The 15107-nt window shown below is 45.1% G+C and overlaps 1 protein-coding gene across 1 annotated transcript; it reads right to left on the bottom strand.

Annotated features, from left to right (window-relative positions):
- Positions 1–6572: 6572 nt before the first annotated feature.
- LOC119440015 (pupal cuticle protein 36) lies at positions 6573–10248 on the bottom strand. Its single transcript, XM_037704965.1, has 3 exons — positions 10237–10248; positions 8231–8377; positions 6573–7157 (listed from the first exon to the last, which is right to left on the bottom strand). The coding sequence occupies exons 1-3, from the start codon at positions 10246–10248 to the stop codon at positions 6573–6575; spliced, it is 744 nt and encodes a 247-aa protein (XP_037560893.1).
- Positions 10249–15107: the final 4859 nt, after the last annotated feature.

Genomic DNA, 15107 nt, shown 5'->3' with positions numbered 1-15107 from the left:
TAAAAGACCCTCTCCTACGCACAGTCAGAGCAAACAGTTGCCGTACATTGTCGTATCCAAGAATAATTTGCCAGGAATCATTCATGGCTTTCTAAAAGAAGTAGTTCTAGCTTGTAACTTTCTTTCCGCTCGGTTTTCGTCTGAATAGTTGGCAGTGGCTTCACGGAAACAATTGTACCTTTGTGATGTACCTTCATGTACCTCTGTATAGGTAAATTTACCCTGTAGGACGACTGAAAGATGTACTAAAAAGGGTGATGACAATGATGCTCCTGCAGGAATGGAAACATTTTTTTCCTGATTATAAAGAGGTGCGCTTGCTGTCAAAACTTGGCTGGCAGAAAAGGACATGTTCATACCATCGGGAATGCACTGCATATTATGTAGGAAAGAGGAAGCATGTAGAGCATGTTTTCCTAGATTTCTGGGGTGCCGTGTTTCAATGGCACGTTCTGCAGCGTACCATTAAAAAGAATTACCCTTGGATCGCCTCGGCATTCCGTATCTCCCTGTAGAAAGTGAGGACGCGACACCATTTTATCTAATGATGACGATTGTACTCCATAGCATATGGGTGGGGGGGGGGGGGGGCTGCAGGATGGTCGTTCGGTACGGCGATCTGGGTTGCCGTTCCACGCAACAATACTTCAAAGAGAGTGTGACGCGTTTGTTGAAGAGCATGAACTTCCATGTGTTTCAGACTGGTTAGCTCGTGTAGACACAATGATAGCCTTGTAAATATTGTTAGATTTGTTGCTTGTGACATGTTTGAAGCAGGCAACAAAGAAAAAGAAAAGATCTTTAGCTTCGTGGGTCAGGCACTGGGCATGTGGGCGTGGGGTCGTAGGTTCCAAAGTTACCATCGCCAAGGTTTTTTCTTTCGAACTTATTTTTATACGTTAATTTCTTCATAGCGATTGATTAAACGTGACGGACTGACAGACGAGTTTTCTCGTCGGATAGGCATAGAAATGATTGCGCATTTAGAATCTGCGTTCTTTGACGTATACGCAGACATATGTAAGCATTGTAACAACCGAGCAGATCTTCAACACATAATCTGGGCATCCCCAAAGAAACAATATAACAATAACTGTTAAAAACCCCAACAACCAAGTTTAATAGTAGCAAATGAGGAGAAATGGGAGACCGTGCTGCTCAGCTCGGACCCGGATGTTCAACCAAGACTAGTCCAAATAGCTGAAGATGCCGCCGCGGCTCAGGGGCTGCCGGCCACCGTCTAAAGGGGGGGCGGGAGAGGCTTCTAGTCATTACCCCTTCCTCTAACCACATTTTGGGCAAAATAAAGTTATTTGTCTCTCTCTCTTCACGAAACATGGTCCCGCCTCCACAATCTGCAGGATCGGTGTCTGCAAACACAACTAGAACCATTAAAAGTTGAGATACGCGAGATCATTCTCCCAAATAGCCCCTAATTAAATACTATTAAGATAGAATTTAACGAAAAATTTCCTTCCAGTGCAAAGCTGCCCCCTATATATTTAAGTGGCCTATTACAAGGTCGTTTAGCGCAACTGAAGGTCAATAATGTAATAGCGACCGATGCATCATAGCTTGAAAAGAAAGTAGGCGTATGCATGCTTTCTGTGGCGCTATCCTGGTATTATTCAATGCGACTTCCTGATTTTCCACCCATATTTGAGACACCGGTATTAGCAATTTCTTCACTTTGTCGAAAACTTTGTCCTCGAAAGCTGTAATAGTGACCGATTCACTGTCAGTATCTAGAGCACTCACTTGTGTAGAACATTCGGTTTCTGATAGTATAGTTTTGAATGTACTAAAATCATTATTCTATTCTACCTTACAACTGGTGCGCTCGATATGGGTAGCAGACCACCATGGTTTGTTTTTAATTGAAATGGCCGAAACACTCGTGCGTACATCCATTGATGAACCAATCATGCCTGTTCTGCGAACTTCTGCTAATGTCACTACGACTATATTGAGCATATTATCTATTTTAAAATACTTTTCGAAAAAGATATTTCAAATAACACACCTTAACCGTTTGCTTTTACCTTGCTGGTCCCACACGTAAATTGGAAATGACCATTGCAAAATTAGGATGCAGTATTTCACCACTAAATTTTTATTTACACAAGTGTTGTGTGGCGCTGTCCCCTGTATGTCATATCGTAAACGTACCTAAAACCATTGATCATTTTTTATTAACCTAGCTGTCGTCGATCTCCAATCCAGATAAAGAAAGTACTTCGAAATTCCAATTTCAAAACTAGGCATTGCTATAAACATCAAAAATATTATTACGCAAACGATGGATAAATACTGAACACTATTTACAAGGTATACTTGCAAAAACAACGGCAGCGTTGGCCAGTTCAGCCGCCAGCTCTGCGGCGGGGTTCCCGTGCGCATCGTCCAAGAGAAACCGTCCCAGTGCGTCTAAATATCGACGTTAACAGGAGAGTACTTACTTTTGAGGCGCGTGACATGTAGAATGTCAGTGGACTGCGGGATATTTGAGGCATGAACATTGACATGGGGCGAAGTTGTGCAAACCATGCTTAGCTAGATGATGATGAATAAAGTTTATTGGGTGCAAAATATATCCGTGTTGCACGCAGGCACCAGACGGGATGGTTCCCTAGTTACGGGACCCATATGGTCCCAGCAGCTCATGGCCCCTGTCCGTCAGTGCGAGCTGAATCGGTAGGGCGGGGCTGGTTACCAAGGTCTCCCATCGCTCAAGGGGTCGGGGATTGGGTGTGTAGGCGGGAGGGGGAGGAGGGGGGGGGGGTCCTGAGTTTTGTGCACTCGGCCAAGATGTGTGGCAGGGTGCCCTTTTCTCTTTAGCAAAATGGACAGAGCGTATCCTGTTCCGCAGGGTACATGCGGTTCATCAGTACGGGATGCGCAAGTGATCCCGCCTGCGTTCTACTTAGCCAGATTCAGCTTCGCTATTTCACAGGGGTATGTGAAATTTCACTTGGAGCATTTCAGCACTACTGCTGGGAGCGGCCCGCATGTTGTCCGACGCATCACGGACTTTCGGCCGCCTTAACAGCTCTGCTGTGAAAACAACTTTAGAAGTGGAACGCGATAGCATTGAAAGATCCGTGACGGCTTTTCACGCTTCCGGACAACAGCAGCTTATATAACCGCAATTTTTACGGTTACACGCAGGCGAGCTTTCTGGAAGAAACTGGGCCTCTTGCGTGGGCAGATCCCGAAGGTTGTGCACAGCCGCATAACAAAATTCCATCATTTTTAAATTATACTGTTTTCGTTTTGAACTTTTATAATTGATTCTGAGAATATTTCACATAAACACATGCGCTATCGGTGTTTCGTTCCATGACATTTGTTTGTGGGCTGTCATTCTCAAAATTTCGAGAAATAACTTTGTCAAGAACGTAAGAGAAGGTGTGAGCAACTTTAGTTGTAGAAGGGTGTGGCAATATAACCTGCATATACCGCATGTCATGTGGCAAGGCGTGGCACACACATATACCTAAATATATACGGAAACTGTCGCACACGGACAACTCCGCCGACGCCGACACCTGGAATTCTGCTACACGGGGCCCCTAACGTTAAAAGAAGGCCGCCATACCGCTCGCTGGAAGTGATTCATGACATGTACGCGCGGCTCCTCTGCGTTGATTATCCCCTCCAAGCCGAGGAAGTGGCAATAGCACTCGCGCTCTCCCAAACACAGGTTGAAGTCATAATGACCGACTCCCAACAGGAGTGCCACAACTTCGCTAGGGGCAGAATTCATGCCACTACGCTCAAGATCATCAATAAAAAGCCGCCAACCTGATCAGTCATGATCATCTTGGCGCCAGCTCATACCCCCTACACAATTCTCTTCGCAATGCCGCTTCTGCGCAGAGCCAGGGTCCCTCAGGCACACAGTAGGGGATTGCATAGAGGCACCACTCAATCCTCCGAACCATTACCACACCAACGAGCTTTGGGAGAGAGCCTTGGCCAGCTCCTACCTCGAAGATCAGCAACGGGTGATTCTGAGGGCCCGGGACGCGGCCCGAGCTCAAGGCATTCCGGAATGAGGACGCCTCTCCAAAGCTCCATTTACATAATAAAGATGTTTATTCTCTCTCTCTCTCTCTCTCTCTTCGACATAAGCTCAAAACACACGTACGTTTGCTATTGACAGTGCTTCTAAAAGCGCAAAGTGGATTTAACGACTATTCTTTCGCGAAGCTCGAGCAGAGCGAAGCCGGTCCGCACCGCGTAGCCAGATTGCAGCACACGAGCGCGAGCCTCGTACTGACGTAGTTTATCGTAGCTGCACAGCGCAGATACCGCCGCATAGTGCCGCGACGAGCCCGCTCGACGTAAAGCCTTTCCACCTTTGGCTTTAGCTCGACGTAGGTCGCCGTCGAGACACTCGGGCAACTGCGTGCTTCGCTTGGTCTCTGCGAGTGACGTTATTGTGGGGCCTTCGATGCCCGCGGCACCCTGCAAAATCTTATATGATAGCGACACCACCAGGTCCGCGCATCGTCGGCTTAAGTGCGGTTGAAAGGCTGCTAATAAGAAAAGCACACTGCCATTTTGCCAACATTTGTTTGATGGTAGAAACTGTTTAAACCAAGTGAAATTCCATTGCAGTTGGGCTTTAAGTTCTGACGGGACTTCTTCGTTATTGACATAGCAAAGAAAATTGCTGTCTGTGTAGCTAATTCAAATTAGATGGCGTTATAATAGATAATTTTCAGACGCATTTAACATACGAAATGCGAAAGAAAAAAAAAACTTGCGACAAGTTGAAAACACTTGTCCTTCCAAGATTATAGTCTAATTGCCGCGCGACTGCCCGCTCGATGTATTTTACATGTATTCGTGGCCTTCTTTCAGGATCAGAAAAACACTTTTATGTAGCACGTAGTGAGCAACCGAAAGCTGTATCGGCAGTTTTTCATAGTGCTGTACGGTTTTTTCATTTACACTTTTATTCTAAATATACCATTTGAGAAGTTAATTTGTTAATTAATGCTGATTATGTATTTAGGCGGAATGCAAAACATAATCTCACTATCTCCCAGCGAAGGCAAACAACATTACCTTGGCTTAGTCCAGCTACGTGGCATTTGCACATTTTAAAATATTGGTGCATGATAGTTGGGACACCCTGTATAACAACGCAGATACAAAGAAAATTAAGAATATTCATTGAAATTAAAAAAAGAAAAATGACTGGTGCATAAATTTTCTGGACATGATTTGCGACATTAATGGGATTAGCTATCCTTCTCATGATGAGTGTTTAATTGGTGATGACATAATTTTTTATGTTATGGGGATCATTGTTAGAATGACCCTTGTATCTCCATGCCAACCGCGAGTCACAAAACCTTACAGGCACATCAGCTGACTCACGAAGTGCCAACCTCGCTGCCGACCACAGGGGTGAATGATACTACGGCACAGCATATGTCGTTGTAATCACTGCAACCTAGTTGAGACTCCGTAGCAACCGTACAATGCCTAGTATTCTGCAACTGAGTTACAACGGCTATCCATCGAGCGGCCGCACTGTGCGCGGCGGCATCTTTAGCGGATTGAGCGCCATAGCGTTAATATTGCCACGGGGATAAGAGTAGCAAAAAGAGATACAAAAATTATTTTTACAAGATATATACAGAGAGAGACAGCTGCAGGCAAGATGGCAGAACAACAACACGAGCGCTGCCCAGATCGTCGTCTTCACCGTCTTTCTGGCGCATTCTTCCATGCTCGGCATAGCGCGTAACAATATATTTAACGCCATATAACCCTTGAGTCAACATTCCATATCAATTTTGGGTGATTGGTCAAGAGTGGACACGTACCAGTATCACATGCACATTGCCGAAGTTGTCTACGCGCACATACCCGACCCAAGTTGCTCACTCGACAGGGCAGCACCCTGCATTTACCAGGGGGCGCCATCTAGTAGACAACTTGGGTCCACTGGGTACGTGGAAGAGGTTAGATGCATTATGCAACGAGACAAAGTTTGCAAAGAATCCCAATCGCTATAAAATCCCGTAAAGGTTGTTCCTGCGCATTGCACTACCCATTGTAATTGAGAGTTGATAAACTCTTACAAGAGAAATGCATTAGTCCGGTCGCGAATATCTGCAACAAATTCGCTGTGCAGTTTGAAGCCTCTTAGCACCCTGAGGGCTGCTACACAGAGCTAACAAAGAAATGCTGATTGGAAAAAAAAGAAAGCGTTTACTCGCTGTAGAAATCAAGAACCCCATGTCTTTATTTTCACTCTTAGGCTTCGAATTACTGCGAAGTATGAAATTTGGAGTAGGCCACACATGCACTCATTATAGATATAGTCACTAATGCTCACGTGTTGCTAGTAGAAACCAGGTAATGGTTTCCTGAAAATAATCTGTTATTTTTTACATGCAAAATGTTAGACTTCGGACCGTGACATTCGCCTTCTGTTTCCAAACGAATGATCTCCATTTTGGGACGCGCGTTTTTGTCCTAATGTTATCAGTTTATTCAGAAAACGCCACCGTCATTTCTGCACTTTGCATATAGTGAGACAGAACGTTTCCTTAACGACGACGCCGGTATCCGTGATGAGCTGAAGGCCTACTTCCGTATCCCGAAGGGGCGCCATTGGTTGCCGGCGCGTAACCCGCCGCGTAGCCGGCGGCACCGTAGCCGTATGGGGATTGGCCGCCGTAAGCGTATCCGCCAAGTGCTGGGCCACTGGCAACGTAACCCTGACGCCCGTACGGTGAGTATCCGTAGACTCCAGCAGCGCCGCCGTAAGGGTTGTATCCGTATCTGCCGTAGCCGCTGTAGCCACCAGCGTTGTACGGTGCGGCTGCCCTAACGGCATAGGCTGCGGGTGCACCAATCTGTGTAGCGGCTGAGGGGACCGGAGGGACGACTGGCGCAGCGTTGAAGACCACGTCGGCGCTGGCACCAGGGGCGGTTCCTGGCTCGTTAGTGTCCACAGTGGCCCGGAAGCCGTTCGCGTCGGCCACGTAGTTCACCCGCCGGTAGAGGCCGTTCGCATCACGGTAGCCGTACGAGCCGGTCTTGGCGTTATTTGAGTCACCTTGCTCGCTGCGGAACTGCTGGTTGCCGTACTCGTCCACGTTGTCGTAGCCGAAACTGTACGGCTGAGGTGGCTGTAAGACATAAGAATAACGAGAATATTTCGTCAGGCCACGGCTATGTAAATGTTTAGTATATAACACCGTAGAGATTAATTGGAAACACAATTCTTGACTATATTCTGACGAGTGCTTAAGAGCATATTGCAGAACCCATAACATCAGCTAAGCATTGCAGCTATGGCTTCGTCAATTATGTCGTTATAGAGGTCGAAACGAAGCAATCTTGATAATTTTTAAGCTACAATTTTACGAGAAACTCGGGAAACAGCGGCGTAACACAATTAGTGTTGTCAAGAAGGCTTGCTGCTTCGGTAAGGCTGTTTGGCAGTAAATCAGAAGAACTATGCCTTTTTTTGTTTAGAGGGCAACATCGTTATCGAAGAATTAGCGTATTCGTGGTCGCGGCGTTCTCCAAGTATTTATTATCGTCGTAATCCGTACCGTGATCTATTGCAATGCTTTGTTGTACCGAGCGTTTACAAAATGTGTTTAGAGCTTTATGATCGCGAATGGCGAGCTTTAAAATATGCCGGACAACGTCGACATGCAAACAATCACTATCTTGCTAAGCCAGATAACGTGTTTTTATGTTTATTTCAACTGAGCCCACACGATGAGTCAATAGAGAATTTCACTTTTCAACTGCATCACTGATAAAGTAATGAATGGAAGGACGAATGACAGCTTAAAATATACCGGTAAATTTAGCTGGCAAAAGATTGAGAGAGAGCGAAAGGAGAAGAAGGTTTAACGAGAGATAAAGCAGATTAGTTGTGGGGCCAAGAATGATAATTGCTTTGGGCAGTAATTTCCCGCACCTGCACTTTTGACGTTCATTTACAATGTATACTAGCTACGAGTAGAGAGAGCCAGAAAATGTCCTAAACTTGGACAGGCATAAGTTTAAAGCATAAGACATTGTGGATTAGTAAGGCGAAATATATCCTTATTACCGAGTGCTTCATGAAATACATGCACTCATTTTCACAGAAGTGTCAACTCTCAGAGCAAGTGACCGGAAATATTACGTGCTCGCCGAAATGGCCTAAAATAAAGTGGGCATAGAGAGAGGAAGTGATACCCACGGACGCATAGGCATCGTATCCTCCGTAAGGGGTCCCTGAAGCAGCGTACCCACCGAAGCCTAAACCTCTGTATCCGGCTTGTGCCGGTTGCTGGTGGTGGTGTAGTCCGTAGCCTTCGACGACGAGGCAGACGAGTAGCACTTGCAACTGGAATTAACAAAAAGAACGTTTGTATTCTACAACAGCACGAAAGCGTTCCAGCGGATATCACGTTGGGCCTCGCACAGAGGTGATATCGGCTCACCTGTTATACACATGTTGAAACAGTGTTACTTTAGTGAAAACACACAGCGTTTGATATATTAAAGGGGCCCTACAAGTATGTAATCATAGAATGGTCTTACTAATAAAGCACTTCTTCTGACGAATCCTTCAAAAAATTGTAGTTATCGCACCGATACCTAGATTTCCCATTCTCTCCGTCTCCGCTAAGGTACTGGAAACTACACAGTGGCCAAGACAATAAGGGGAAGTCCCGGCCAAAATTTGAGTGACGCGGTATCAAAACCAGCGATAGCACTCGTCGTGACTCCGCGTGGCGGCCGAGGTAGACTGTGCTTTTCTAGCTGCTTTCGATGACGCTGCATGACGGCATTGCGGAGCGATACAAATTGACTCTTCGCCGTTTTTGACACGAGACTAAATTCCTTGCTTCATGCAGTGCAGCCATATTTGGGATACATATTCAAAGCAGACTCGGCGACATTCGGGGAACGTTTTCTTACTATATTCAACACGTGTTTCTGGGCCCCTTTAAGGGACACTTATTCGTTTCCTTTTTCGGTCTTTTGAGCAGCAAGGACTCGAAATTCTTGAATGGTGCATTGAATGTGGTTTTGTTTGACATCTATATTTTGATGTTTACATTGGTAGTAGTCGTCTGTAGCTTCCAAACTGAATTCTTTGTCAAGTAAAGTATTTTTAACCTCTCTTGTATTCTGGTTAAGATAGGTGTTTGTACGTGCTTGACGGAATATTTTTGCGCCTTTCGATTTGTTGTAGCCGTATTTTATTATTTCATGATTAGGACTCTCACTTTAGTTGATTACATCATGAAGAGGCCTAGGGCGTTTTTGGAGCGAAGAGGCTGCCTTTGTCTACGACTTGTACATTTACTGACGACATTAACAGAAATGAATTGAATACGAGTTGATAAAAAAGGCGCTCTTGAGCCTTGAAATAAAGCACGAGCGAGTTCTTCATTCTGTGGTTATGAAGCAGAGTGACCGCGTGTAACTCGGAAGCATTGTTGAGAGCGATCGCACACGTTGGGCGAACCCGAGTGAGTTGAAACGTAAGACCTTTTACTGTTTTTGCCATTTATGTCCGGATATATTCAAGGGCTTGTACACGTCACCGATCAAATTCAATATTCAAATGGTACATCAGGAGTACAGTGGGGGACGTAAAAATGAACCATAAGTACAACGTCAACAGGTAACTAAAATTAGAAGAGATAAGACAATAAATTAAGACACCACAAATAACAAACAAATGGAAATACTTATGCAACACACTCGTGACATGTTGACTTTGGCTTGGTTGGAGACCTGATCTAAGGAGTGAACTCCGGAAAAGCTGATCACGACCGTTCACGTAAACATTTCTCAGAATCAGAACTTTTCGAAGATGAAAGAAACCTTGGCGCACGAAAGTGCGTATATAACTGATTGGCACCTACTACCAAAACATAACTTTTTCCGCAAAAGACGTATACTTTAGGCTAGTTGGTTTATGACGCGAAATAAACACAAAGAAAGCACAAAAAACACGGAAAAGAAAGGAAGCACTTGTACTGCCACCTCTCCTGCCGTGTCTTCTTTTTTCGCTCTTTTAATTTATTCGAACTCATGAACATGATTACCTGCTATAATAGGTTGGGGTAACACTATATATTGAACAATCTTTCCCACAATTTTGCGTAAACCCTGAAAAAAGAAAAAGATCAGCCAGTGTTCTCTGAAACGAAGTCATCCGTCCTGAAAGTAGTCATAAAAAACGCTCACCGTTGGAACCATCTCGGATTTTACGAAGGTTCCGCAGGTGAAGCGAAGACAGCTGCTGCCGACAGATCAACGTTGATGCGACAGCAAATGTCTTCTGGCCGCTTCTCTTGGGCACCAGGCTTTTATACACCAGCCAACGAAACTTGTCTCAATGTTGCGTATGCGTGACACGCAGTTGCAACTTATTTTGTTGGTTTCCAGTGCTCGCTTTGCGGTCGCATCTTGCAAAACTGCACTGTCGTGTGGGATGGCGCCTTGAGTCCTTATTTTGCGTAAAACGCGTGTCCACTCTGGAACAAATCTCGTCGTCTACGGCGAGATTTACTGCATTTCCACGAGCGATGTTTGGAAGCCTGAATTCAAATTGTTGAAGTTTTCAACTGCCTGTAACGGTTTACAGAGGCGTGTCGCTGCAAAATTATGGGGTTTGCTAGCCGACTTGCGAACGCTCAGCCTTCGAAGGGCAGTTGACAATGTCAAACAGAATTTACAGATCAGTGGCAGTTTAGTATATATTACTAGCAAAAAAAGGGCACTAGACGACTTTAGCCGTAGATCTCGATGTGCTAGAAATAATAAATCGAATGATCCTAAATATGTGCTCTCTTTCTTAGTTGTTTCGTGTATCGGATAAATTATACAAGTTATTGACCCTTTTCGCGGAGCAGTTTGTTTTACAGAAACGAGATGGCGCTTACGGCGGCGCGCCATACCTCTCCTCAGCGACCGCGCACGAATACGAACCCATTACCGCTTCTACCTTGCTTCTGTGCGATCAGCTGTCGGAAATGCTACTGCGTTTTCGCTAACGCACTGTGCTGTATTCACTCTTTTTTGAATCCTGTGGATTGAAGACTTATGCAGTAGTTGACTGTAAAATAGTGACTGGCATATTAAGGAATGTAATGAATATGTGGGGCCAAGTTCGCGGACCGCTGCTGCAATTGTCCGTACGTGTTTCCGGCACTTCGAGATGTACGGCTCTCCTCGAGGATACACAAATTTGCTCATCCGCCTGCGTTGTATTGCTAACCTTCAAAGAAAGGGCTTCAGCCCCGGTACGTCGGCAAGAGTGAGTACTGCTCTTTAAACAATGATAACGGGAGTAGCGCCGCCTCCTGTCATAGTAGGTTTCGCGCACAGTACTTACGCACATTTACCCCAACCAGCACGGAAACTTACATCCACTCTTTCGCCAAAGTGTCAAGAATAAGTGAATGGGCGCACACTTGAATATATGCGCACTATATACGCACAATAAGGGACGATACTACATCAACAGCGCACGAATGGTCGAAGCTGAATGTTTCGCGAAGGTCCACAAGAGTAAGCGAGTTACTCGTGATAATACGCATTTGCTACAAGGTATTGCAATCTGTAGAACAGCTACATTTCAAGCCTTGTGCTCAGCAAGAACAAATCTATCGGAACTGAGCACACCCGCGAGCGATTAGGCAGAAAATAATCAGATAGTGGCCGCACCGAGGAACTTCACTGTGTCAGAAACTGACAAGCTGCTGCTTCAAAACATTTGCCAAATAAAGTACAAAGAGCAAAACACACTAATCCTGATTTATTTCATGAGCGGAATGTTTGGATAGCTTGAAATACATGTTTAGCCCCGCTCTTAGAACAAGCACAATATACGCTGCTTGCGCCATTTGAACATAGGTTAATCAGCTCCGAAAGCGTTTTTCCATGTCCTCTTAAACTGTGATCAAAACTTCATGTCGATCACCCAGTCACCGTTTACGATATCTCCAAAAACAGAGGTTTTCTAAGCCGCGCCGGCGTCATACACTTCCATTATAAACAAGGAGCTAGGCAACGGAGGCAGTTGAGGCAAGCAATGGACGCGTCACCACGTGATCAAACATGGCAGCGCCCACGGGATCGCCGCGAAAAGGGTCAATAATGATTATAACGTTCTAATAACATTATATGGACCTCGTGTTTCGTTGTTTTGCAATTAGTGCTTCGTTGACTTTAGTTCCTGCTACCTCATTTTGCAGCATGCGGCTGCGACGCAGCTATAACTTTTGACGCCTGGGGGCATAACTGTCCCATTTGTAAGGTTACATTTTATTAAAGTGAATTTTGCAGATGGGATTTCCACCACGGTGTGCCTAATGGGTCAGGCCGTTTCTATGATCCTCTATTTATAGTATATTTCACATCACATGTGAATTGTTGTATGTATGCCTGTACCCGGGCTAGCAGCATCTACTACATTACTCCACATTATAAATAATTACATGAGTGCAAACATTAGACATATAAAACACAGATCAAAAAGTATTTGCTATTCGACTCAAGTATTTAATTCCGTCATTAACTATTTGAAGATCACGTTAAAGAAACGCAAGTGGTGAAAATTATCCGGAGCCCTCCACTACGGCGTGCCTCATAATCAGAACGGGTTTTGGCACGTAAAACAATAGAAAGAAGAAGACTATTTGAACCTATTGTATATTCGTTTCCGTTCTAACATAAGTAAGAACAATGCCTGTAGGAGTCTCGAGAAAGAGATATTGATGCACTTGAGAATTTTTCGGATTGATTATGTTGTGTAGGAATGCCGTGGTTGTTTCCCAGATGCACCAGTTACCATACGAACGCACGGGGCTGCTCAATAATGTCCAGTCGTTGAATCAGACTTTCTCGTTTTAGGCAGCCTGTGCACAAATGTGCTCACTTGTTTTAAAGAGAGCAATTTATTATTTGGTAAGTATCACCATATTAGCGTGTCTTCAACGCAATGCGCGGTGCTCTCCCGTACAAAAATGACTGTTGATTTACGATTGACGTATTGTTGGATAAATGTTCAATCAACGGACTTTCAACAACATTTCAAAAGTGTTCGAGTTAGCTTAACAGTTGCACAATGATATTACCATTGAGAGCTTCTCAATAGATAACTTATTGGGTAATTTGTGCTGATTTTCGTAGTTGTTTTTTGTTGTGTAGCAGTTGAGTCCAGCATATAATAATTAGGACGCGCGTATGAATGCATCATTTCAAAACTTTATTAAGAAGCATTCTTTGCCTCATTCTTGTCACTTTGCGGTAGGTAGGTAGGTTCTTGTTTGGGCTCGCTTTCTTAAAAAGAAAACAATATGTGACCGACTTTGGCATCGAACGTTGACCGTCGAGCACAGCAGCCCAGTGCTCCAACCTTTAGACCACGAGCGCACGCCTACGTCTCTCGTTCCAAAACCAGTCAGATCTTTGAATGCTCGGCGCGCGCGCTCCATGCCACTTCGTCGTCTTCTTGCGACAGCTCGCGCTTTGAGACGCCGTGTTAGACTGTACTATGTGCGGGACCAGCCCACTTACGTAGCCGCTTACGCTACATAGAAATTGCGACGAGTTACTTGTTCGCCGGCGAACAAATGCTATCGTCGTTTCACCATACAGCAGATGGCATAGCCATAAGGGCGATCCAAAATGCGCACGTTTTAGGCAGCAGAATAATGTGAAATTCACTTGCAGACACGGTGACTGCGTGCATGTGGAGTTCCCCGAAAGTAGACACAGCGGCAGCGCGGATGATGGCGATAAGGCAGGCGCAGACCATCGACGACGCTACCTTTGAGCATCGGACGCGCTTTGGGAACCGTGGGATGCAAGCGCGCACAGGCTGTGAACATACACTTCAGAGGACTTCGAATTTCCTGTTCCACACCCTCTGTCTCGAAAGAATAATATTTTTTTTTATCCAGCGGCCGTGGTACTAGAGATCAAACAACGAACGCGCTTTGAGATCACAGCGCGTTCAAAGAGTTTCGGATTCAGCAAGAGCCGCAACATTACGACAGCTAATCGCTGTCTCAGCGGCTGCGCCCCAAACTCGCCTTGCAGAAGCATGCGATAAAATTCTCGCCATGGAAGCCTCCCAAGCCTGCAGCTCTTGTATGTTCAGTGAAACAAACGAAGGCCGAAGAGAAATGAAAGAAATAAAACAATTATGCGCCCACATCATACCTTACTTCTCACCGCGTCATCTGCAAAGATGTTTCAAACTATTTAAACAAGGTATTGCTCGTAAAAATGAAGGAATTAGTAATAATTTTTCCTCATAGGTGACGCAATGAACGCCAAAGCAGTGTTTGAGTGTGTGCGCGCGTGTGTGACTTCGTTTTGAGCAATCTTTTCTAACAGTACCCGTTAGTTTCGTAGTCGCAACTTTGTTAATCGTATTATTTATTGTTTACGCTACAAATTAGGTTGTCCTTCAAAATTGATGATTTTATGTGTGAACAAAAATGACTAATTATTATAGATTTTGTGGGTCTTTTAGTAGGAAGGAAGGAAGAAAAACATTTATTAGGTCCTGCAAGTTGTGAGTTGCCTCATTAAGTGGGCTGCTCCCACGTTGGGACCGGCAGGCAGAACCTTTCGGCCACGTCGTGAGCTTGCAGGACGGCCCATAGTTGCTCGATCAGGTCCGAGCTGCGAATCGCTGCCTTTAGCCTGTCCCGATCCTTGGCTAAGTTTTCGTTTGGTTGCACGACCAGAGCATGTGTTCGAAGCCAAGTGGTGCATTGCAGTCTGCACACTGTGTGTTAGAATATTTGTCTGCCATATAGAAATGTAGTATTCTTGGTGTGTAATAAGTGTTTGTTTGTAGTAGTCTTAAAGTAAGTGCCTGTGGCCTTTTTAATGGGGTGTGTGGGGTGCTAAATTCTCTTCGGCTGAGATAGAAATGTTTTGTGAGCTCGTTGTATGTAGGGAGGGCGTCCCTGTTGTCTTGGAGACGGTTTGTACCCTCGAAGGTGCCGTCGGGGATGGTCAGTTCTCGTGGTCTCTTAGGAGCCATCTCGTTGAGATTCGGAGTGGCCTTCTCAAACAACGAACGCGCTTTGAGATCA

The sequence above is a fragment of the Dermacentor silvarum genome, chromosome 2 (genome assembly GCF_013339745.2).
Source record: "Dermacentor silvarum isolate Dsil-2018 chromosome 2, BIME_Dsil_1.4, whole genome shotgun sequence".
NCBI lineage: Eukaryota > Metazoa > Arthropoda > Arachnida > Ixodida > Ixodidae > Dermacentor > Dermacentor silvarum.
Note: the sequence above shows the minus strand (reverse complement) of the source record. Positions and strands in the feature narration are given on the sequence as shown.